At 51.9% G+C, this 25,955-nt stretch overlaps 1 protein-coding gene across 5 annotated transcripts in view; it reads left to right on the top strand.

The window, feature by feature from the left end:
- PTPN4 (protein tyrosine phosphatase non-receptor type 4) overlaps window positions 1-25,955 on the top strand; it is a 1,082,125-nt gene that overhangs the window by 999,638 nt on the left and 56,532 nt on the right. For all 5 annotated transcript variants that reach the window (XM_085645981.1, XM_085645984.1, XM_085645983.1 and 2 more), the window contains one exon: window positions 3,538-3,686. In XM_085645981.1, coding sequence (XP_085502107.1) covers window positions 3,538-3,686 — 149 coding nt within the window. The remainder of the gene's footprint in view (window positions 1-3,537; window positions 3,687-25,955) is intronic.

Genomic DNA, 25,955 nt, shown 5'->3' with positions numbered 1-25,955 from the left:
TTACCTGCTTAAATAACATCCTTTAACATTGCTCACAAACACAAGTGTGGGATCACTGCTGTCTAAACACTTCTAACACCCCAAAGGCGAGACCTATTGGCTATGCCAATAGGTCTCGCCTTTGGGACCTTATAAGTGTTTAGTTATCCAGCACAATATCGTTTGTGCAACAACATCAAGTGTTGCGTTGCTAAACACTTATAAGGTCCCAAATGCCAATGCTTGTTTTATATGCAGCCCTTTTAAGTCGCTGCATAGTTGTCCATTAAGATGGTCATTCTCGTCATACATTGTCTAGGCATGTGAGGAATTTGTAGGCTCTTTATTCTGTCAGCCCACCTCATGGAACCTTCTTCCCAAATAAGTTGGTGTTGATTACCTATGGTTCCTTTCTGCCAGAAGGGGTAGCTCGATTTCATATTGGACAGGCTGACCCTCTAATGCCATTCTTTGCTCCACTTCATCCCTCTAAGTAAGAAGAGAGTCTCCATCGTTTGGACCCTAAAAGGGCACTAAGCTTTTATATTGACCGCACCACAGAACATTGAGTAGACGATCAGCTCTTTGTATGTTTCTCCTGACCGAAGAAGGGCAAGGCAATGCAAAAACAAACAATCTTTCAGTGGATTTTTCTCTGTATCACGATTTGCTGTGCATTACGGAGCAACCTCCAGAAGACTTACGAGCTGATTCCACCAGCGCTAAGGCTGCTCCGTGGTGGCTTTATATACTATCACAAAGCACTACTTCGAGAGGTGCGTTTTCCCACTCAGTCCTGCGGGCCTCTTTGATCTCAGCCAATTCACAGATCTTCCACTTGGGACGGTACTGCTATGGTATCTCTTCACAAGGGTGTGCAATCTGCGGCTAGAAGTTTCCCTCAGAATAACAAGTCATTAGCTTCTTTAACGATCTTTCTGGTGGGTACTCCATCTAACCTCAAATTCCTTACAACCCTCCTGCCTCCCTGTTCCGTTTCCTCCATCTAAAAAGCGCCCATTTTATAGACCTGCACATTAGTCATGCCAGTCTTCTTAGGCTCTGCATCTGATGGCGAGGACAGCCTTATAAAGCAACTGGTATCAGTGCCATGTGTGGCGCTTTAATGCTGATAATTTGCCACTCCAGAACTGAACTAGGTGGGTGATGAGCTGCACAACGCCACCGACCAGCGAGTAGGAGTACTTCTTTAAAGTTTCCCAGGTTCCATCAGATGCCTGGAAGATTAATCATAGGGTAAGCTGTCTACAGTTAGAAGGGTATCCACCAAAACAATTTGTTACCTAAGGCAAGTAACTTGTTGTTAATGACTTCCTGAAAGGGGCATTGTATGCACAGTCTAGACTCATTAAGGCACCTCTAGAGAAAAGGCCAACTGTTGGAGAGATTTACGGGCTTTCACTGTCTGCATGGAAACTGGTATCCTCTTTATTATCTGCAAGGCATTCTACTGTGGCAATGCATTTGGTTATGATCAAGATAAAAACCTTTGGTACTATGCCCAAGACATGAGGTAACAGTAGCACCAGACTCGCAGCAATCAAATGCAGAAACTAGAAGATGGGAATGAGACATTCTTGTGCTCTTCTTTACTGTTCTGGCGAGCCATCTTACTCCAGATCTGCCAGGTCTGACAGAATATTTACTCTTCTACTGTGCTTAGCTGTTTTGTCACTAGGTTTGTGCAAAATTATATGCAACTAAGTCTTCAAAACTCTAAAGGCATTGACATAGTTTGAACTTTAGAGGTCTGTCGAGTTTCTCTGTTGACTGCACTAAGAAGTGTCATTCACAGGGCCAGTTGTATGTAATGGTAATTGCTTTTTTTATATAATGTTTACAACTCCTTACGAGGCATTGACTTGCTTTATTACAAGAAGAACGCTACCAGATTGTAAGGTTAGTAGTTAATCTAGTGGTTATTGGGATTGGTCATGTACTCATTGTTTGCCAGAGGGTTGGGTAATCATATTTCACAAACTGCGAAACAGGCGAAATCTGTCTCTTTTAAATGTGCCTGCAGAGGAAAATAGGACTACAAGACCTGTCCAAATTATCTAGGCAGTTGAACCTGATTAGATCCAAACAAAGACCACGATTGCAGCACCAACCTGGAGAAAAACTCTTGGCAGCTCGCATTCAAATACAATTAAGTGCAATTAAATACATTTCATACTTGTACTCCTAAACATGTCTGAAGCCTTTAGGGCGGAGTACAAGATCCTAAATTAAAAAGTTTGTTCTAAAATGGTCAATCTTTATTTCATCTGCACTTGTCATAGCACATAAGCTAAGCAATGCACTGTGGGGGATGGTGGAACGAGAATGTCCCCAAGGGACTAGGCAGATGCTTAAAACAGTCAACACTGTCCACATAAGTAACGCATAAGATACACACAAAGCTTAGTAGGCACTCAAGTGAGAAGCTAGAGGTAAATGAGTATTGTTGAGTTGGGTAACTATAAACATCTGTCATTCATTGCTTAGATACCTTTCTTGGTGAACGTTTGCTATACAAATACACATTATGTTATAAGTGCAGGCACAAGGATGGGAGCCAAAGTCTCTTCCCGGAAGTAGAGGCTGCTCTGCGCTTAGGGTCACTAGCATTTTAGTATCAAGAGTCTCCTGTGTTGCTCCTGAAAGAGGAGGTGTTTTAGAGTTTTCAAGTTTGAACACTGGTAGGGCAGTTTCAACGCAAGCGTTTCCTAGATGGACCTGTGCTTTGCATAAAGCTTTGCTGTAAGATTGCAAAAAAGATGCTCTTGAAGGCATTCTAGTATTTTCCACTAGAGGTAGAGCAGCAGCCCCAGTTCTCTTCAGGGACCGTTATCATCTGTCAAGTGGCTACTTGAGCTTTGCTCATAAGTTTGTTGAAGATTACATGCTAGATATGAGTGCTCAGAAAGGGTTTCATTTATGTGGTAGTGCAGCAGTTGTCGTTGTAGCCTGATCTGCGCTTCTGTAATGTATGTGCTGTGCAGGCCCTCTTCTTTTGATACATGCTTTTAGTGGAGTTTTTGAAAATATAGGATCGATTAGAAGAATGAGTTGCACAACTTGAGTACTGTTCTTTTCTCTAGGGCAGATTAAACATGCTTCCTCCTCTGTATGACCAGCGTTTTGCTTTGTAATGCTGTTTTAAATTGTTTTACTGTCTTGCTCTGTCTATTTCTCTTGGTCACCATGGAGTGAAGAGGTAGAGTGACTTTTTTGACACTAGACACGCATCCAGTGACACAAATGCTAATCTGTAACCTGTGTTGTGCCATTGGCATTTTGCTGCGATTGCTTATATATTTTGTTTAAAGGAAACAAGTTTACTCTTTCTGCTTGGGATATTTCAGAAGATGTTCAGCCTGGGGAAAGATAGATCATGTATCCGAAAGAGTTACTGAAAGTAAGAACAAATCCATTTTGTAATTATGATTATGTACGAATACTTGGAGCTTCACTTAAAACAACAGGTGGAACACTTGTTTGAACTTTTGAAGAGTATTACCATATTACTTATTACTTTACTCTGTTTGTTTTTAGAAAAATGAAAGTAGAGAACTTACCCAGATCCAGTACATTTCATGGCCTGACCATGGAGTACCTGATGATTCTAGCAACTTCCTTGATTTTGTTTCACTTGTGCGAGAAAAGAGGTCTAGCAGAGATGAACCAGTAGTCGTGCATTGCAGGTAACAAGATTTTTGCATATTAAAGAATACATTATAAAGGCAGTAATTTTTGCTTCATCTTGTAAGAAGAGCCATACTTTTAAACATAGCTTAATACTGTGCACTATTATTTGTCATTGAACATTAAAAAGTGAACGTCTAATGGAGGGGGGGGGGGGTGAAGATTCAAATTGTAGAAATAAATCCAGCAGGAACAGGTTCTGATTAAATTGGTTATTATTACCAAAAGGAAACTCTAGCCACATCCAAGAACAACCTCCAGAATCAACTGCCACATAGCAGATGCTTCAACTATATACATTCTAAATGAAATATTAGCAGAGGCAGAATAAAGCCATGGAAACAAAGTACAATGAAGAACATCACGCATCTTCCCCCTATAGAAAAACAAACTAAGAAGTTACATACTTTTTATCTTAGCCAAACGATTAAAATTCCAAATACATCCATCATTCAATTTGGCGGCCCCCTTGAACACTTTGGTCACAGTATATGCATTGCTGAACTTGGAAATATCCCTAGAACTTTTGGGCAATTTAACTTTAGCTATATGGCCAATATTAACTTGGAAAGGTTTCAAAGCATGACGAATATCATAGTTATTTTTTCTTTCACCCTGAGCAGTTAGTTCTTTTTCACGAGAAGACTTTAATATTTCATCAATACTTATGGCATTGTCACAATAGTTACTGACACGGGTATATGGTTTGCGTTTTCTAAATAACTCAAAAGGACAAAAACCTGTAGCAGAAGGAGTGAGCCTGTACTCCTCAACTCTCCTTTTCACATCAAGTATCCAGTCTTTTCCATTACATCTTGAGATCTGAATAGCTTCCTTCAATGTCCTGTTAAATCTCTCAATCATGCCATTTGATTCTGGATGATATAATGCACACCGTTTGTGAGAAATTCCCCTGCTTGTCAAAAACTCCCATCATTTCTTTGGAGATGAATTGAACTCCATTATCTGAAAGAAACACGTAAGTGATAGATTCCTTACCTTAGAATTACCCCCAGGCGTCAGACTGGAGCCGTAAAGTTTTTGTCCGAAGTACCCCTGCGCGTCGGAAGGTGGCATCGTGCGGCTCCGCGTCTGTCGTTGGCATCGTGGTCGCTGAGATGACGTCGCAGCAGCTGCTTAGACACCGCCGTTGCGCGCTGACATCAGTTCTTTCTTTGTCCGCGCCAGCAAGCGCAGATCTGGAGCGAGTGGTACCCCCAGTCACCTTTGAGTGTTTTTTTAGGCTTTTTGTCTCTATTTTTCGAGTCGATCGACTCCTGGTGCAGCAGGGATGCCAGGCTTCAAGACCTGTCCTCTCATTATGTCGGTGACAGACCCGCACCAAGTGTATCTTTATTGCCTGGAGCGCGACCATGACCCCAAGTCATGCTCCGCCTGCCGGGCCATGGCGCAGAAGACTTAAAGGTGCTTGAAGTCCGGCAGTCGGCTCCGCACCGCTTAAGGTCCCGGTCCCGTGGGTCGAGAGACCGCTCGCGGAGCTGCCATCACCGTTCATCGGGATCGAAGTCTTCGCACTCGGGGTCAGGTAAGACGAAGCGTTCCAAGAAGTCGAAGAAGCGCCATCGCTCTCCAACTTCCCCTCGCCCGTCGCGGCTGAGTGTGCAGGTGGTGTTTCCCCCGCGGCTCCAGCGAAGCCTACGCAGTCGCCGCCTGCCTACCCGCCCTTCCCGGGTCCATCGGCGACTCCGGCCCAGCTGCAGGAATTTCTGTCAGCCTTGGCTCACCTCTTTGGGCTGTCGGGCCCTGCCGGTGCGCCTTCAAGCCCTGCGGGCCCGACTAGGGGTTCTAGCCCTTTACTGCCAGCAGCTCCAGCATCACTGTCTGCTCCGGCCCCGGCACCGCAGGACCCCCATGGATCCAAGCCTGGATCCCGGTCGACGACCTTGTGATACCTCCACTGATGTCGACCACACCGGCGCCGACGTCGCCTGGCCCACCAGACGACGTTGCCCCCGGTATCTGAAAGAAACACGTTAGTTAGATTCCTCACCTTAGAATATCCCCAGGCGTCAGACTGGATCCAGAAGATTTTTGTAGCAATACCCCTTGCGCGTCGCTAGGCGTCGTCTGCGGCTCCGCGTCCGTCGTTGGCGTCGTGCGCCGGAATGACGTCGTCGGAGTACTTAGACGCCGCCCTCGCGCGCTGACGTCAGTTCTTCTTTTTTCCACGCCAGTAAGCGCCGATCCGGGAGAGCTACCCCTTTAGTCAATTTTTGACAAACTTTTTCGACTCTTTTTGGTCACTTCTCGACTCTGGTGCCGGTAGGATGCCTGGTTTCAAGGCCTGCGACGACTGTCACCGTCGGTGACCGATCATCACAGCCGGTGCCTGTACTGCTTGGGCCTCGACCACGACGCGGAGTCGTGCTCCGACTGTATGGCCCTGACCTCGAAAGCTAGGCGGGAGCGGTCCCGCAAGCTTTTCGAGCTTCGCCACTCGGCTCCGCGCCCCTCTCGATCCCGGTCCAGGAGGAGGTCCAAGGATCGGTCGCGGAGCCGCACTCGACATCGTCGCTCGTCTGACTCGAAGTCTTCGGGTAAGTCGAAGCGCTCTAAGAAGTCCAAGAGGCGACACCGCTCTGAGGACTCCCCTCGCCGGTCGCGCTACTCGGCCGAGGGTCCGGGTGGTTCCACCCCCGCGGCTCCGCTGGAGCCGCAGGCGCCGCACAAATCCCCATACCCGCCGGTCCCTGGGATTGACGCGACGCCGACGGAGGTCGGTGCCTTCCTCTCGGCCATGAGGAGCCTGGCCCCGCCGTCGACGCCCGCTGGCGCGCCTTCGGGCCCCGCGGACTCAACTGGGCGACCTCGCGTGCCGGCGGCTCCGGCGCCATTGGAGGCTCCGGCCCTGACGCCGCAGGTCCCCGAGGGGCCCGAGCCTGGGCCCCCGTCGACGCCGGTCGACCTCGTCACGCCTCCTCCGCCGGCGCCGACACCGGCACCACCCCCGATGCCGACTCCGGTCGACGTCGATCCCCGGTTCAGCCCCTGTCCGGTCCCGACGCCGATGCGGCGCCGCCCGACGCCGCTAGAGACACATATTGTCTATCTTCCGGCTCTGATCATTCCTCCTGTTTACCAGGAATCGGATGACGGGGGCGACTGGGAGGGGTCTGAGGACCCTATGGCCCTTCAAGGGCAACTTTCTCAGGACTGGGCAGATGAACTGGGGGAGGCCAGTGGATTGGATACCTCACCGGACACTGGATTCATCTCTCCTCCGACTGTGGCTTCGGAGGAGGGTGCAGCTTTTTCTTTGGTGCTGCGCAAGGCGGCCGCGGCCCTTGGGCTTGAGCTGCCTGCCGTGGCTGTGAGGACTACCATCCTCACTGAGGTGCTTCAGTCGGCCGCATGCTTTACTGAGCCTCTGCTGCAATTCAATGAGGTCCTCATTGACGTTCTGCAGGGCACCTGGTCCAAGCCCTCCACAGTCCCTCCTGTGGATAGGAACGTTGCCAGGCGCCACCGCCCTCCTCCGGGCGACCCCAGTTTTCTGTCCCAACACCCCACCCCCGAGAGTCCGGTTATCCAGACCTCTACCTCCCAATCCTCCTTCCCGTCCGCTCCTCCGGACCGGGATTCCAAGAGACTGGAACAGTTCAGTAAGAAGCTGTTCTCCTCGCTCAGTTTGGGCCTGCGGTCTTTGAACACCGCCTGTCTCTTGGACCGTTATTCCCACTCTCTGTGGGATACGGTGGAGGACGTGCTGCCCCTGTGCCCGGAGGAGGCCCGGGCACGGCTTTCCTCAGCTCTGGCCGATGGGAGAGATGCAGCGCGCCATCCAATCCAATGTGGACTCGACACTACGGACTCGCTGGGTAGGGCGATTTCTACCATGGTGGCGCTTCGACGTCACGCCTGGCTGCGGTCCACGTCCTTTTCAGGGGATGTCCAGAGCACTCTCATGGACATGCCTTTTGATGGCACTCTCCTTTTTGGTGAGAAAGCGGACAGTGCGCTGGCTCGCTTCAAGGACTCCCGGGCTACGGCCAAGTCCTTGGGCCTCGCGGCCCCGCGGCCACAAACTTCCGCTTTTCGCTCCTTTCGTGGCCAAGAAAGGGGCACCTCCTCACGTCCGCCTAGCCACCGGCCGCAGATCCAGCCTGCACGCGGTCGTGGACGTGGTTTCCGCCGAGGCGGTACTGGAGGACAACGCGGTCAGTCCACATCCACCCCGGCAGCATCCGCGTCAAAGCCTTCCTAGTCCGAGCTTTCAGGCCCATTCTTCGCCAGTGGGAGGCCGGGTTCGCCATCACCTGCTCCACTGGCGTACCATTACTTCGGACAGGTGGGTGCTGCAAATCGTCCGAAGGGGCTACTCCCTCCCCTTCGAGACGACCCCTCCAGCCATGCCACCGCAGAACCACCGTATCTCGGAGGATCATTTGAATCTTCTGCGAGAGGAAGCTTCGGCCCTCTTCAGCCTGCACGCGGTCGTGGACGTGGTTTCCGCCGAGGCGGTACTGGAGGACAACGCGGTCAGTCCACATCCACCCCGGCAACATCCGCCTCAAAGCCTTCCTAGTCCGAGCTTTCAGGCCCATTCTTCGCCAGTGGGAGGCCGGGTTCGCCATCACCTGCTCCACTGGCGTACCATTACTTCGGACAGGTGGGTGCTGCAAATCGTCCGAAGGGGCTACTCCCTCCCCTTCGAGACGACCCCTCCAGCCATGCCACCGCAGCACCACCGTATCTCGGAGGATCATTTGAATCTTCTGCGAGAGGAAGTTTCGGCCCTCTTGGCCAAAGAGGCCGTCGAGCGCGTTCCGAGCCCAGAAGTAGGTCGTGGTTGTTATTCCCACTACTTTCTGGTTCCCAAGAAGGGCAAAGGAGGCCTACGCCCTATCTTGGACCTCAGGAACGTCAATGCCTTCCTCCGAAAGGAACGGTTCAAAATGTTGACTTTGGCTCAGGTTCTAGCTGCCCTAGACCCTGGAGACTGGATGGTAGCGTTGGACTTGCAGGACGCATATTTCCACATCCCCGTCCTGCCGGCCCACCGGCGTTACCTGCGGTTCACGGTGGGCCAGGAGCACTTTCAGTTCACCGTGCTCCCCTTCGGCCTCACCAGTGCCCCTCGGGTGTTCACGAAAGTGATGGCGGTGGTCGCAGCTCATCTGCGCAGATCAGGGGTTCCAGTCTTCCCCTATCTCGACGACTGGTTGTTGAAGGCGGGCTCGCCCCAGGCAGTCGTCTCCCACCTCCAGACTACGGCGGATCTCCTGCATTTGCTGGGGTTTTCCATCAACGTGCCGAAGTCACACCTGAGCCCCTCTCAGAAGCTCCTCTTCATCGGAGCGGTTCTCGATTCGGCGCAGTTCCGGGTCTATCCGCCGGAACAGCGGGTCCGGGATATTCAGGCCCTGATTCCCATCTTTCGGCCTCTATCCTGGGTTTCGGTCAGGCTAGTGTTGCGGCTTCTGGGGCTGATGGCCTCCTGCATCCTACTAGTGCATCACGCCAGGCGGCGCATGCGGGCTCTGCAGTGGGACCTGAAGTTTCAGTGGGCCCAGCATCACGGCAACCTGTCCGACCATGTCTTGATCTCGGAGGGCACTGCACAGCAGTTGCAGTGGTGGCTCACGGACCGCGATTGGGTCACGGGCAAAAGCCTCTCCCTTCCCCAACCGGAGCATGTCGTAGTGACGGATGCGTCCCTCCTGGGATGGGGTGGCCATATGGGAGAGGCGGAGATCAGAGGCCTCTGGTCTCCGGCGGAGTCTCGCCTCCACATCAACCTGTTGGAGTTGAGAGCGATCCGACTTGCACTGAAAGCCTTCCTTCCCTCTGTCAGGGGAAGTGTCGTGCAGGTGTTCACAGACCCTTTGTCAGGAGGCTCTGCGCCTCTGGACGTGGCTGGAACACCAGGGCGTCACCCTAGTGGTTCAACATCTGGCGGGCTCTCTGAACGCCGGAGCAGACGAACTCAGCTGCCGGTGCATGATGGATCACGAATGGGGTCTGAACTCCGAAGTGGCGCAAGGTCTCTTTCAGCAGTGGGGAGAGCCTTGGTTAGATCTATTCGCCACCGAAGAGAACGCGCAATGTCAGCAGTTCTGCGCGTTGGAATTTCCAAGGCGGCACTCGCTCGGCGACGCTTTGCGTCACAAGTGGAGTTGCGGTCTGTTGTACGCCTTTCCGCCTATACCACTTCTGCCTAGATCAGGCACGACCGGGCCCAAGTCATCTTGGTGGCTCCGGATTGGGCACGAAGGTACTGGTATCCCGAGCTACTCAGTATGTTGACCGATCCTCCGATACGTCTGCCCCTTCGGGAGGATCTTCTGTCGCAGCAGCAGGGGACGGTCCTCCACCCGAACCTGTCCAGCCTCCACCTCCATGCGTGGAGATTGAGCGGCGGCAGTTGATGCCATTTGACTTGCCTCCTGAAGTCTGTGATATCATTCTGGCAGCCAGGCGTCCCTCCACAAAGACGGTATACGCCTGCCGGTGGCACAAATTTGTGGCATGGTGCACAGCCAAGGCTGTGGATCCCCTTTCCGCCCCTCTTTCTGAGGTTCTCCTCTTTATTCTTTCTTTGGCCCGGCAGGGCTCTGCCCTGGGCACCTTGAAAGGTTATCTTGCTGCCATCTCTGCCTTCTTACGGCTTCCTGATCAGCCCTCTCTTTTCAAGTCCCCTGTAGTGTCACGCTTTCATAAAGGCATTACTCACACGTTCCCTCCTGTCCCTTTCGTAATGCCTCAGTGGGACTTGAATCTTGTCTTAACATTTCTGATGTGCGCTCCCTTTGAGCCTCTTCACAATTGTCCTCTTCGTCTTCTCACTCTTAAGACTGCTTTCCTGGTAGCCATCACCTCGGCTAGACGGGTGAGTGAGCTCCAGGCTCTGTCGTCCAAGCCTCCTTTTCTATCTGTTCATCCGGACAAGGTTGTCCTTCGGCCTCGTCCTTCCTTTCTACCGAAGGTGGTGACCCCCTTTCATCTTGGCCAATCTGTCACCTTGCCCACCTTCTTTCCACCTCCGCATCCTTCCAAAGAGGAAGAGCGGCTCCACCGTCTGGACCCAAAACATGCGCTCTCCTTTTATTTGGACCGCACGAAACCGTTCTGGGTGGACGACCAGCTTTTCGTTGGCTACTTGGGTGCTAAGAAGAGAAAAGCTGTGCACAAACGGATCATCTCCCGGTGGGTCGTTTTGTGCATAAAAATCTGTTATTCCTTGGCAAAAAAGGACCCTCCTGTTGGGCTGCGAGCCCATTCTACTCGGGCCACGGCGGCTACTACTGCTTTGGGACGGGGAGTCCCTTTGCAGGACATCCGTCAGGCGGCGACGTGGGCTTCGCTGCACACGTTTGCCAGGCACTATTGCCTAGACAGCCAAGTCCGGAGGGATGGCTTCTTTGGCCGTTCTGTCCTCCAGAACTTTCTGGTGTGATCTTGGTTCGCAGACCCACCACCGGTGTTGCTATTGCTTGGGTATCTATTCTAAGGTGAGGAATCTAACTAACGTGTTTCTTTCAGATGAACAAGTTACTTACCTTGGGTAACGATGTATCTGTAAGAAACATTAGTTAGTTAGATTCCTCACCGACCCACCCATCCTCCCCGTTCTGCGAACCGACATCTAGGGTTAAGGCTATCCTTTTCAGGGCCCTAGATTTTTTGCCACCAGTGTCGGTCTCTTGCATGGCTCTGCGTTCCTGGCGCGGAAAGCTATGTACAAGAACTGATGTCAGCACGCGAGGGCGGCGTCTAAGTACTCAGATGACGTCATTCCGGCGCACGACGCCAACGACGGACGCAGAGCCGCAGACGACGCCTAGCGACGCGCAAGGGGTATTGCTACAAAAATCTTCCGGATCCAGTCTGACGCCTGGGGATATTCTAAGGTGAGGAATCTAACTAACTAATGTTTCATACAGATACATCGTTACCGAAGGTAAGTAACTTGTTCTTCAGCCCCGATCTGGATACTGCACCGGACCGGCGTCACTCGGTACTGATTCCGACACTGATGGGGGATTTCTATCCCTATGTCCATCCTCCTTATTTTGGCCTGTTTATCAGCCTTCGGAGGAAGGGAAGAACTGGCAGGGGTCGGAGGACCCTCTCACAGCACAATGTGAGTTTGACCCAGACTGGGCAGAGGAGTTGGGGATGCCAGTGGTCTTGATACCTCTCCTGACCTTGGCATGCTGTCTCCTCCTACCGTGGATATGGAGGAGGGTGCCAGTTACTCAGTAGTGTTGCGTAGGCCCTTCCACTCGAGCTTCCTACAGTGGCCATCAGGGCTAACCTCCTGACAGATTTGCTTCAGCCGGCAGCAACCTCCAAGGAGCCACTGCTGCCTTTCAAAGATGCACTTTAGGACGTTCTTTTGGGCACCTGGTCCAGGCCCAACACAGGGGCTCCTGTGGTTAGGAACGTGGCCCAATGCCATCGTCTGGCCCGGGCGACACCCTTTTCCTTTCCCAACACCCCAGCCCTGAGAGCTTGGTTGTCCAAGCCTGTGCGTCCCCGAGCGCATTCCCTACCGCACCACTGGACAGGGAATCCAAGAAACTGGAGCAATTTGGTAAGAAGATTTTTTCTTCTGCCAGTGCAGGGCTGCGTTCTGTGAACACCGCATACCTCTTGGGCTGTTATTCCCACTCTGTGTTTGATACGGTAGCAGGGATGCAGCCAAGTTCACTATTCGTTGTGGCCTCGACACCGCCGACTCGATGGGCAGGGCGATTTCCATGAGGGTGGAGCTCCGTCGCCACGCCTGGCTGAGGACAACTGGTTTTTCTGGGGATGTCCAGAACAGTTTGATGGCCATGCCCTTTTTTATGGCCATCGCCTTTTCGGCTACAAAGCAGATAGTGCGTTGGAGCGCTTTAAGGACTCGCGGGCTATGGCCAAGTCCCTGGGCCTTTCCGCCACCCACCCTCCTCCGCCTTCTGCTTTTCGCTCCTTTCGTGGCCATGGAAGTGGCGCCCCGACGTGTTCGTTTCAGAGCCACAGACCTGCGCAGCAACAGTCTCAGCGCGGACGTGGAACCCGCCGGGTCGGGGCCAGTGGGCGGGTCAGTCCACCTTCATCTCATGCCACCAAACCTTCCTAGTCTGGTTTTTCAGGCACATCAAACGCCAGTGGGCGGCAGGATTCGCATCCCCCGCTGGCGCACCATCACTTCGGACAGGTGGGTTTTACAAATAGTCCGAAGGGGCTACACCCTCCCCTTCGAGACTACCCCTCCAGCCATGCCACCCCAGTACCTCTGCATGTCGGGGGATCACTTGGCACTTCTTCAACAGGAAGTCGCAGCCCTCTTGGCCAAGGGGGCCATCGTGCGCGTTCCTGCACCAGAAGTAGGACTTGGTTGTTACTCCCACTACTTTCTGGTGCCTAAGAAGGACAAGGGCCTGCGTCCTATCTTGGATCTCAGGGACGTCAATCGCTTACTCAGGAAGGAGAAGTTCAAGATGTTAAATCTGGCTCAGGTCTTGTCTGCCCTCGACCCTGGCAACTGGATGGTAGCGTTGGACTTGCAGGATGCATATCATATTTCCACATTCCCGTCCTGCCAGCCCACCGGCGTTACCTGCGGTTTACAGTAGGCCATGAGCACTTTCAGTTTACCGTGCTCCCCTTTGGCCTTACCAGCGCCCCTCGGGTGTTCACGAAAGTGATGGCAGTGGTCGCAGCTCATCTGCGCAGATCAGGGGTTCCAGTTTTCCCTTATCTCGACGACTGGCTGTTGAAGGCGGGCTAGCCCCGGACAGTCATCTCCCACCTCCAGACTACAGCCGACCTCCTGCATTTGCTGGGGTTCTCCATCAATGTGCCAAAGTCGCATCTGAGTCCCTCCCAGAAGCTCCTCTTCATCGGAGCGGTTCTTGATACGAAGCACTTTCGGGTCTATCCTCCCGAACGGCCAGTCCAGGATATTCATGCTCAGATTTCGATCTTTCAGCCTCTATCCTGTGTTTCGGTCAGGATGACCCTGAGGCTACTGGGCCTTATGGCCTCCTGCATCCTGCTGGTTGATCATGCCAGATGGCATATGCGGGCTCTGCAGTGGGACCTTAAGTTCCAGTGTGCGCAGCATCAGGAGAACCTGTCCGATTACGTCCAGACCTCGAAGGGCGCTGCACAACAATTACAGTGGTGGCTCATGAACCGGCATTGGGTCAAATGCAGAGCCCTCTCCCTTCTCCAACCAGAGCACACAGTGGTGACTGAAGCGTCCCTCCTGGGATGGGGCGGCCACATGGGAGAGGCGGAGATCAGAGGTCTCTGGTCTCCGGCGGAGTCCAGGCTCCATATCAACCTTTTGGAGCTTTGGGCGGTCCGATTTGCACTGAAGGCATTCCTTCCCTCTGTCAAGGGAAGAGTAGTGCAGGTGTTCACAGGCAACACCACCGCCATGTGGTACTGCAACATACAGGGCGGGGTGGGGTCGTGGACCCTATGTCAGGAGGCCCTGCGCCTCTGGACATGGCTGGGACATCAGGGCATTTCCCTGATGGTTCAACACCTGGCAGGTTCACTGAACGCCAGGGCAGACGAACTCAGCCGCAGGTGCATGATGGATCACGAATGGCGTCTTCACTCCGAGGTGGCGCAAGGTCTCTTTCAATAGTGGGGAGAGCCTTGGTTAGATCTATTCGCCACCGAAGAGAACGCGCAATGTCATCAGTTCTGCGCATTTTGAATTTCCAAGGCGGCACTCGCTAGGCGACGCTTTTTGTCGCGAGTGGAGTTGCGGTCTATTGTACGCCTTTCCGCCTATACCACTTCTGCCCAGAGTACTGAAGAAAATCAGGCACGACCGGGCCCAAGTCATTCTTGTGGCTCCGGACTGGGCTCGAAGAGTTTGGTATCCCGAGCTACTCAATACGACCATCAATCCCCCGATCTGACTGCCTCTTCGGGAGGATTTTCTGTTGCAGCATTGGGGGATTGTCCTTCACCCGAACCTGTCCGGTCTCCACCTCCTTGCGTGGAGATTGAGCGACGGCAATTGATTCCTTTTGACTTGCCTCCTGAAGTCTGTGATGTCATTCTGGCAGCCAGGCATCCCTCCACTGCAGGTGGAACAAGTTTGTGGCATGGCGAACAGCAAAGGCTGTGGATCCCCTTTCTGCCCCTCTTTCAGAAGTCCTTCTGTTACTTCTTTCTTTGGCCCAGCAGGGTTCTGTTCAGGGCACTATCAAGGGCTACCTTTCTGCTTTCAGCCTTTCTTAGGCTTCCTGACCAGCCCTCTCTTTTCAAGTCCCTTGTTGTAATTAGATTCCTCAAAGGCATTACTCCTCTTTTCCCTCCTATTCCCTTCGTAATGCCACAGTGGGACTTGAACCTGGTTCTCACATATTCAATGTGCGCTCCCTTTGAGCCTCTTAACAACTGTCCTCTTCGTCTGTTAACTTTGAAGACTGCCTTCCTAGTTGCCATCACCTCTGCTAGGAGAGTGAGTGAGCTTCAGGCTCTTTCTTGCAAACCACCTTTTCTGTCTGTCAATCCGGATAAGGTTGTGCTCAGAACACATCCTAATTTCTGCCAAAGGTTGTCACTGCCTTCCACATCGGGCAGACCATCATCTTGCCCACCTTCTTTCCACCTCCGCATCCTTCCAGGGAGGAAGAGAGGCTCCACCGTCTGGACCCAAAACGTGCGCTCTCATTTTACCTGAATCGCACGCAACAGTTCCGGGTGCATGACCAGCTCTTTGTTGGCTACGTAGGCGCCAAAAAAGGTCGGGCCGTGCACAAGCGGACTATCTCCCGATGGGTCGTCTTGTGTATTAAAGCCTGTTATTCTCTGGCAAAAAAAGGAGCCTCCGATGGGGCTGCGCGCCTATTCTACCAGGGCAACAGCTGCCACTACGGCATTGGGAGGTGGTGTCGTAGAGAAATTGCTTCCGAAGTATGGGAGGAAATTGCCCTTAATATTTTGGGACCTATCAATGTTGGTAGTGTTCCCAAATATGTGTTGGTAGTCATGGACATGCTTTCTCGTTGGCTAGAGGTTGGTATAACTAATGAAATTAATACCACTTCTGTTAAATTTTTTTATCGGAATATACTTGCTAGAGAAGGTAATCCAAGATCTATATTTACCGACAAACAAGTTACTTACCTTTGGTAACGATATATCTGTAAGAAACATTAGCTAGTGATAGATTCCTTACCGCCCCAACCATCCTCCCTGTTCTGCGAACTGATTTCTAGGGTTAATGTCATCCCTTTCAGGGCCCTAGTTTCAATGCACCAGTGGTCAGTATCTTGCATGGCTCTGCGTTCCTGGTGCTAAAAGGCGTGTACAGAACTGACGTCCGCACGCGAGGGCGGCGTCTAAGTAGCTGCCGCGACGTCATCTCGGCGACAACGACGGACGCGGAGCCGCACAACGCCACCTTCCGACGCACAGGGATACTGCTGACGAAAACTTTCTGGATCCAGTCTGACGCCTGGGGATAATTCTAAGGTAAGGAATCTATCGTTAACTAATGTTTCTTACAGATATATCGTTACCGAAGGTAAGTAACTTGTTTGTCGGTAAATATAGATCTTGGATTACCTTCTCTAGCAAGTATATTCCGATAAAAAAATTTAACAGAAGTGGTATTAATTTCATTAGTTATACCAACCTCTAGCCAACGAGAAAGCATGTCCATGACTACCAACACATATTTGGGAACACTACCAACATTGATAGGTCCCAAAATATTAAGGGCAATTTCCTCCCATACTTCGGAAGCAATTTCTCTACACACCGTGGGAGATTTCCGCACCTTAAGATTTTTATCACACAACTTGCATTCAGAGCAATCATGAACCAACCTTTCAATCATAATATCCATTCCTGACCACTAATATTTGGACCTTAAACGCTATTTGGTCTTGCAAGTGCCCTGGTGTCCCTCATGTGCTAAACAAATCAAAGGTTCTCTGATTCCCACCTCTAAAAAGAACACCATGGGGGTCATGGCCAAGATGGCAGCGGAGTAGCACATTCTTCAGAGGCTCCGCTCGCCGAGGCTGTGAATGTGCATCCACAGGCTGCTTTGGGACCTATAACTTGCTGGCTCGTGGTCCCCGACCACCCGCAACACGAGCGGTGTCGGTGCATTTACAGAGGAGGGCGGATTATAGTGCCGGGCAGCCGCCGCAGCGCAGAGTGCCTGGAGGCTGCGGGACGTGTAGGCCGCACCGGTGCGATCGTCAGAGGGGGAGGGGCTCGGAGCCCGTGCTCTAGCCTGCGGTTTAATACTTGTGGCGCGGCGGAGACCCCCAGCCTCCCGGATGTGCCGGCATCGAGGAGGACGCCCCCAGGCATCGGACACTACATTGGGCCACCCGGGATGGGGCGGCATGCCTGACCTGACTGTGGGGGAGCAGCGTAGACGGAGGGATTCCCCAGAGGTGAGAGCAAGGCCTGGGTGTTTTGCGCGGCCCTCTGCCCCAGGGGTGCTTCACCTGAATCCTGGGCAACAGCAGGGGGCTGAGCGGACGCTCCGGAGGCGCCTTACTCCCCTGGGGCGCGAGCCATGCGACGGCCATACCGCGTGGGCGCTGGGACCCGTCCTGGGAGACCTCGTGGCTGACTCGCCCCACATTGGAGGTGTCATCTGGTGGACTGGGGCAGCCTTGGCTGTTGCGGCGACTTCATCCTCCTGCTGCCTCCCCCCAAGTAGGACCCAGTGAAGAGAGGGCCCGCTGGCCTTGAGGTGAGGCCTAGCGCAGGAGTAGCGCCGGAGGCGGGGGTCCTGACACACCGGGCGGGTCTGCAGCACCCCGTGGCCTGATATTGCCGAGGAGTACGGCGGAGGACTGCCTCACTGGGGCATGGTGGTCACTGAGGCCTTAACCATGTGGCGCCCTCGCGCCGGCTGTGAGGAGTGAAATGGGGTGACTGGGCCCCCTGCATCCCCAATCCTTGTGGTCCGGACTATCAGGTGACACAGTTAGGATTTGGATGGGACGGTGGGCCCGTCCGCCCTCTGTATTGGTCGCCTCGAACAAGTGCCAAAATCCCCGGAGACTCAGCGACACCCCCTGGGACAGGACCTGACAGTCGTTGGGGAAGCGCTAGTCCCCCGACCCCACACTGCCGGACATGGCCACCCAACGAGGCAAAAAGGACCTCCCAAGTAAGAAAACTTCTATTAAGGACCTCCTTCAGAAGCCGGGTGGGAAGAAGACGGGGAGACTCGGCACTGATTCTCACGGGTCACAACCTGGCGCCTCCATGACTAACCCGGCTGCCGAGCACGCTGTCGAGCCCGTCACAAAGGAATTCATGGAGCAGCTCTTTGGCGTGCTGCGTGACGACTTCTGACAAGATCTGGCCGCCGATATTAAGCAGCTCAGAGCAGACCTCGGTGAAGTAGGGGATAGAGTGGACACTCTGGAGCGTAATGGTGACCGGCGGGAGGAGGAGATTGCTGACCAGACCCGAGAACTCATCTCCCTCTGGGAGCAGCAGGAGGAACTCTACCTTAAGATGCAGGACTTGAAGAACCGCTCGAGGCGATCCAACATTCGCATTAAAGGCATACCACTCCAGGTGGACGGTGGTGAACTCGAAGATTGGGTTCTCTGCCTCTTCAAGCATATGGCTCCGGCCCTGAAGAACCAAGAGATCATGCTGGATTGCACACATAGTGCTGGGCGACCTGCCTCGGGGCCTGGCCATCCGCAGGATATCCTGACCTGCTTACACTCCTACAGACAGAAAGAGGTCATTATGACTGCCACATGTGATCGCCCAATGGTGGAGTTCGAGGGCCTCCAGGTGAGAGTGTACCAGGACCTCTTGCCCCTCACCCTCCAGAGGCGTAAGGAGCTGCGACCCGCCGCAACTTTCCTCCGCGAGCAGGGAATACGATACAGATGGGGGCACCCGTTCTGACTTTCCTTTGTTTGGAACAAAGAAACACACAATTTGCAGGAGGCCAAGGCCGTCCTTGGATCAGCCCTGCCAGCAGCTGAGGACTCGGACACGGCAAAGGGGGGGATACAGCATAGTGGAGGCCGTGATGGCCAAGCAGGAGGGGGGGCCCAGGCGAGGCCCACTGAGGAGGAACGCCAAGCGGAGAGAGAAGCCCTACTGCGACAAATGATGGACTGGGGGGGACTCCGCTGCGCCAGCCGGTGACTGACTCGTCCAGTTGTTGACCTGAATGCAGGAGTTGGAGAGAATGGTCCGAGCCCAGTATCCTGTGACACCGGTCTTGGGGGTGGGGGGAGCCCCACCACTGGAGAGGTGATGACCGACCGTCAGATTCATGGACCCCTGCACACTGGTGCACTACATTATCGTTGGAAAAAGACTTTGAAGTTTCCTTTTGTTCACTTTCCTTTTACTTCCTTCTCTCTTTTTCTTGCTTTTCTTCTTTCCCTCTTCTCCGCCCTTGTGAGAGCTGCAGGTGTTATGCAGTTTGGGAGAAATTACGCCATTCCACAGGCAGGTAGGGTGAGTCTTCGCCTTCTGCAGCAGGGGGTGGTGGGTGGCAAAGAGGAGGATGATGCCTCTTTGGGAGGGAGAGTGGTCCTGTTGTGTGCATGGGGGGAGGTGGTCGATGTGCTTTATTTGCTTCTCATTTGCTGGGCTGCGCTGGTTGGCTATTTCGAGGCCTTACCCGACTTCCCCTGGCACATGATGAGGATGTCCTACTGCATTAAAAGTCCATTCTGTAGAGTCTTTGCGGGTGGGGGCGGGGTGACTGGCGGTGGGACCTTGGGGTGGGACGAGCAGGGGTGGAGTGGGTGCCCGGGGGTGGTTGGTCCTCTCCGCAACAGATATGCGCGATGGAGCCCCCTTTCCTGTTTCCATGACACGTCTTAAAGTAGTCATTATGAGCTTAAATGTGCGGGGCCTTAACTCACCGGCAAAAAGGCGCGCGCTCCTGACCTTGTTGAGGGATGCTAAGTGCGATGTTTGCCTCCTACAGGAGACCCATCTAAGCGGCTTCAATCTCCTTGGTTCGATAGACAATATTTCTCATCGGGGCGAGAAAGAGGGCTGGTGTTGCGATTCTTTTGGCCACGCATTTTCAGGGGAAGGTGGTGGGAACTCTCGCGGAGATTACGGGTCGTCTCCTGGCTTTGAGGGTGTTATTCAGTGAGAGAGTACATACGATAGATTCGGTCTATAGTCTCAACGACCACCAAGAGGCCTTCCTACGAGACGCTATAAGCTTGCTCCTGGAATCACCTGACAAGGATCTCGTAATCGGAGGGGATTTTAACTTCGTCCCCAACGCAGAGCAGGATAGGTCGACATTACGGATGGGGCACACGGGCTCGGTCTCCAACATGATGCTTCAGAGAATAAGGGAAGCGGGCCCCACAGATGCCTGGTGCCAACGCTTCCCGACAGCACGGAGTATACCTTTTTCTCCTCAGCCCATCAAACGTATGCTCGTATAGACCTTTTTTGGATTCCCCCCCTAGGGTCACGGTGACCACCGAGGACATATCTATTGGGGTCGCAGCGCTCTCGGATCACTCCCCAGTCGTTTCGACGCTGCTTCTCCCGGATGGTGCTCTGTGGCAGTCCTCGTGGCGCCTAAACCGCAAACTACTCTTGTACGACGCTAATATCGCTGACCTACGTGGCAGTATCCAGGCGTACCTGGAGGTGAACGACGTGGGCTCGGTAGGGATTGCTATGCTTTGGGATGCCTTGAAGGCGGTCATCCGCTACCGCTGTATCGCTATCGCGGCGGGCTTGAACAAAGATCGCAAGGCCAAGAGGTGGGTCTTGGAGGACCAAATCCGGGAGCTTGAGGGAGTACACCGCTGCAGGGGGGCGCTCCAAACCCGGCGCTTGATCACACAAGCGAGAAAGCAGATAGGGGCATTGGACCTCGCCCGCGCTGAATGCGCCCAACTCCGTACCAAACAGCGCTATTATGAGGAGGGGGACAAGGCGGGCGACTCCTCGCACACGCTTTGCGGGCTGAGACAGTGACACGTCGGGGCCGAGCAGAGCGAGATCTTACTCTCAGACGGGGACATAGCGTCCGAATTTGAAGCCTGCTATAAGGCTCTCTACTCTGCCAATAGCCTGGATCCTGCTGCGGCCTTGCGACTATGTGCAAGAGGTATCGGTGACCCCGCTGGTGGCCCCGGTTGCTACTAGCTTAGACGCAGACATTAGCCCAGATGAAGTTGTACTAGCCATCCAGGGCCTTTCGGCCAGTAAGGTGCCAGGAGAGGACAGCTTTCCTGTCGACTTCTATAACATCTTTGCGCCAGACCTTGCTCCTCTGCTGGTGAGGCTGTTCAACACCTTTAGTGCCTCTGGGGATCTCACTCCATCGATGTCAATGGCGGAGGTAGTGGTCATTCCTAAACCGGCAAAGGACCCACGCGAGTGTGCTTCATACCGCCCTATTTCCCTACTCAACGTGGATCTGAAAATTTTCACTAGTATTTTGGCTTCCAGACTTGCTCCCCATATGCAGGGCGTGGTGGATCCCGACCAGTCGGGTTTTATCCCGGGTTGCCACTGCGGGAATGGGACTCGCAGACTCTGCCATTTATTAGACCAGACACAGCGAACCCAGACCCAGGCGTTACTTCTTTCAGTGGATGCCCAAAAGGCATTTGATCGAGTCCATTGGACTTATTTGCAACAGGTCCTTTGTCGCTTTGGACTCGGTGACAGGTTTCGGAGATGGGTGAATTGCGTCTATCACGGCCCACAGGCTCGCATCCGGGTTAATGGGGTGGTTTTGCGTCCCTTCCAGATCAGGCTCGGCACGCGGCAGGGGTGCCCCCTCTCCCCCCTTCTTTTCGCGCTCTATATGGAGCCATTCGCCGAAAGGGTCCGCCAGCTCCCCCCTATCACTGGGATACGGATGGGAGGCAGGGAACATAAGATCTCCTTATACGCAGACAACATGCTCCTTTTCGTAACTCACCCATTGCTCTCTCTTCCCCCTCTGCTGGCAGAGGTCGCGGCTTTTAGTGCAGCATCAGGCTTTAAAATTAATTTGAAAAAGACCCAGGCCCTGAGACTCACCCTTCCCACGGCAGATCGGCTCTGGTTCTCACTTCACTTTCCATTTTCGTGGACAGCTACCGATATCACCTATCTGGGGCTAAGGGTTTTCTCTACCACCGCGAAGATGGCACAGGTGAATTACACAGAGGCTCTGAACAAAATGCGCCTCGAATTGAACAGGTGGAAAAAGCATGCCCTCTCTTGGTTGGGCAAGTTTGCCGCCGTCAAAATGACGATTTTACCCCGTCTGCTTTACATAATGCAGACGCTCCCCCTAAGTCCGCCACCCACGACATTGGCTTGTATGCAGCAACTTATTAACAGTTTTATCTGGGGGGGTAAGAAGGCACGGATGGCGCAACATCTCCCCTATCTGAAGCAAGACGAAGGCGGCCTTGGTTTCCCACACCTCAGGCGCTACTATGAAGCGGCGCAACTTCAATTGAATGGTTGAGTGGTACCAGTTGGAGTCAGAAAAACATTGGTGTTTCATAGATAGAGGGGTCGCCGGGATCCACATTTGGAAAGTTCCCTGGCTACCCAGACGTCATCGACTGCTGGGTGCAAATCTCTCCCCAGTCCTGCGAGCCACTATGCAGGTGTGGGATAGGGTCCAGGAGAGGGGAGATTCCCCTTCCCCCCCCCCCGGCCCTAGTGGGCACTACCTACCTAAAAATGGCAAGAGGCAAAATGTAAATGTATAGGTGACCACTTTGGACGAGGAATACTGGATTTTCCCAGACTCGTGGCTCATTATGGGATTCCAAAGGACGCACACTGGCAGTATCTGGCGCTGCGTCATTGGGTCACACAGCCCCAGGTCTGTCCTCACGCTGGTCGGCACCTTACAAAATTTGAGATTTGGTATATCACACGCACTTCCAATAAACGCCTTCAGTCAGATATTAACAGCTTCCTCAACAAGGCAGGAACTAAGGCCAAATCGCCTGCGCAGCGTAGGTGGGAGGCGGAATTGAGCCGGGAGTTCTTCCCTGAGGAGTGGGTGGATATCGTTCACAGGGCCCGGGCATCCTCATGCAGAACTTCAGGGAAGGAGATGCTCCTCAAAATTGCACACTATTGGTATTATTATTGGTATGGTATGGTGAGTGTCGCCAAATGGAAGCCCCGTAGCAGCAATCTCTGTTGGCGCAACTGTGGAGAGGAGGGTACACTGGCCCACATCTTATGGCATTGCCCTATGATATGGGCATTTTGGGACACTATATTGCCTTTAGTTGATCAGATATACCAGACGGAACTCCCCCGCTTCCCTAGTTACATCCTGCTGGGTCTACCTAACCCTCTCACATACCCTCTTCGGTCCTGTAGGGGCAGGGCGATCACTTTAGCACTAGGGGCAGCCAAACAGGTCCTCCTGGCAAAGTGGGGCACGACTGACATCCCGACAGGTTAGATTGGCTACATAAATTGTGGGAGGTTGTGGGGATGGAGCGGATTACAGCAGGAATCAACCACACACTACCTAAATTTGATTAGACCTGGGGGTCCACGGTGGCCTACTTATCTTCCGAATTCATAGAACTCACTTGTCCTCGCTATCTCCGCGTCTTGAGATTCCCTACAACACACATAACGGACCCACCAACCACCCCCAGCGGTTACAAAGCCCTAGACACATCAGCGTCATACCCTCAGCCGTGATCGGCTTCCTGTCCTTTATCTTCCCTAGTTTCCTCAGTCCTTTCTTTCTTTCTCTTATCGTCTCTTTGCTTCCTTATCTTACTCTTGAATAAAGTTTATTTCTGCATAAATTTGTTCCCCGCCATCCAGTGGTTGTAGGTGGGCGTACTGTTTATGAATGCAGCTTATTTAATAAAAAGATTGAAACCATAAAAAGAACACCATTGCAAACTGATAATTCATCCATCACCTTAACAAATCCAGCCAAACATTCAGATTTCTTCCACTTCACCTCATCTGACAACAAATTCTTGATAATCTCCTTTTGAATCTCATTTCTTTCAACCACTCGACTCCACTCTTCCTCAGTAATGCTACCACCGGTCACAACGCATCCCCTGACATCTTCCTCCTTCCACCAATCACATTCATCGACAGAAACAGATACATCTGCACTCATCCTAGATAAGCAATCTGCCACTTTGTTTTCCACACCTGGTAGATAGACAACAGAGAAATTGAAATCTTGTAAAGCAACCAACCAACCAAATGCAGTCCAGACCATTCTTCATAAAAACTTCTTGTAAAGGCTTATGGTCCAAACACACAGTAAATTTGACACCCCACAGAAATTACTTACATTTTCGAACTGCCCAAAATATAGCCAGAGCTTCTCTCTCAATAGTCCAATAACGCTCCTCAGCTCCCCTCAAAGACCTGTAAGCAAACAACCCTGTGACTTCACCAGATCCATGTCTTTGTTTCAAGACGGCACCAAGTCCTTTGATGCCGGCATCGGTATACAAAACACATGGCATCCCTGGTACAAACTTCTCAAAGCTTGGACTGAAACAAGTGAACTTTTAAGATCTTCGTACTCTTTACTGCATTTATCAGACCACACAAATTGCTCTCCCTTCCTCAAAAGACTACTCATGGCCGTAGACCGGCTCGCAAGGTTTGGAACAAAACGTGCATAGAATTCAACCATTCCTAGAAAGGTTTGTATGTCCTCTTTCTTAGTAGGTTGAGACAACTTTGCAATAGCTTGAACCAACTCAGCTTTAGGACTAACACCATCACTCGAAATCACATAACCCAAATAAGTTATTTGACTTAAACCAAACTTGCACTTGTTCAATTTCAATGTTGTGTCCTTTTGCTCATAAATACTCAATATCTATCTTACTTTGCATAAATGATCGCTCACATCATTGCTAAATATCAATACATTATCCTGAAATAATTTAACTCCATCCAAATCTTTCAACAAGGACGCCAGTAGTCGCTGAAAAACAGAGGCAGCGAACATAGTCCAAATGGCATGCGGTTAAATCGGAAAACACTGAAAGGCGTCACAAATGCAGTCAAATTCTTAGAACCATCACTTAATCTAACTTGATGATACGTAGACATCAAGTCAAGGGTGGTGAAATACTGGGCACCACCAATCAAAGTCACCATCTCTTGAATATTAGGAAGAGGAAACTTATCTTCCACAACTTCTTTAGTCAAATGGCAAAGTTCAACACAGAGACGAATCTCTCCAGAACTTTTAGTAGCAACAACCACCGGAGCCAACCACTCCGGAGACTCCAGAGGTTCAATAATACCTTTGTCCTCTAGTCTCTTCAATTCTCTCTGCACAGCATCTTGAAGGCTCAAGGGCACATTCCTAACCTTACATAGTACGGGGGTAGCACCATCCGTAATTTTAATATAATGAACATATCCTTTTACACAACCAACTTTCTCAGCATACACTGTGGGGAAACTCTAGAGGGAATTGATCAGACATTGTATCAACCTTCCTCACTTGTTCGGGAGGATCAAGCTTAGGATCCAAGAAAATTCCAAGTCATTTTTGTTGTTGCCAACTCAAAATTGAATCCTCCTTCACAGGCACGTATATCTTTCCCATAGCTTTGTTCCCATGAAGCTCAAACTCTGCATGAAAATACCCAACCAACTCAATAGGCTTACCACCATAGCTGTATGGTGTAACATCAGGTGCAATGAGAGAAATATTTCCCTTGAAGGTTTTTGCAAATTCTATATCTGAGATTAAAGACAGTTTGGCACCGGAATCCATCATCATTACAACCTCATAACCATTCACACGTACAACGTCTGAAGGTTGTGAACAACTCACTTCTTGCACCTCAGTGGCATTAATGTCTGTAACTTGCAAAAGAATATCACGTTCCAGTTCCCCAACTGTATTAACTTTATCCTTTTTCACATTTGTGGACTTGCAAAACTTAACAAAATGGCCTTTCTTTCCATACACTCTGCAAACCATATGTAAAGCAGGACAATCCTTAGAATTTGCCATATAGTAAGGATTCCCACATCTAAAACAGACACCTTTTGGTTTGGAAGACACATAAGTTTTACCTTTGTAAGAAGAAACAACATTAACAGCTGACGCTTCTCTTGTGGACTCAGTCTTGACAACACTTTTAGTTTTTTGTAATTCTTTCATGCAGTCACTTGAATGTTCCACTTGTTTGGCAATAATAAGTACTTCCGATAATGTGGGATCATTCTTGCGCCATAACTCTTCTCTAATTTTGTCACTCATACATTCTAACCTAAATTGGTCACGTATTCTTTCCTCTGTATTCTCCCCAAAATTGCAA

Source organism: Triturus cristatus, chromosome 3_1 (assembly GCF_964204655.1).
Source record: "Triturus cristatus chromosome 3_1, aTriCri1.1, whole genome shotgun sequence".
NCBI classification, from domain to species: Eukaryota; Metazoa; Chordata; class Amphibia; order Caudata; family Salamandridae; genus Triturus; species Triturus cristatus.
Note: the sequence above shows the minus strand (reverse complement) of the source record. Positions and strands in the feature narration are given on the sequence as shown.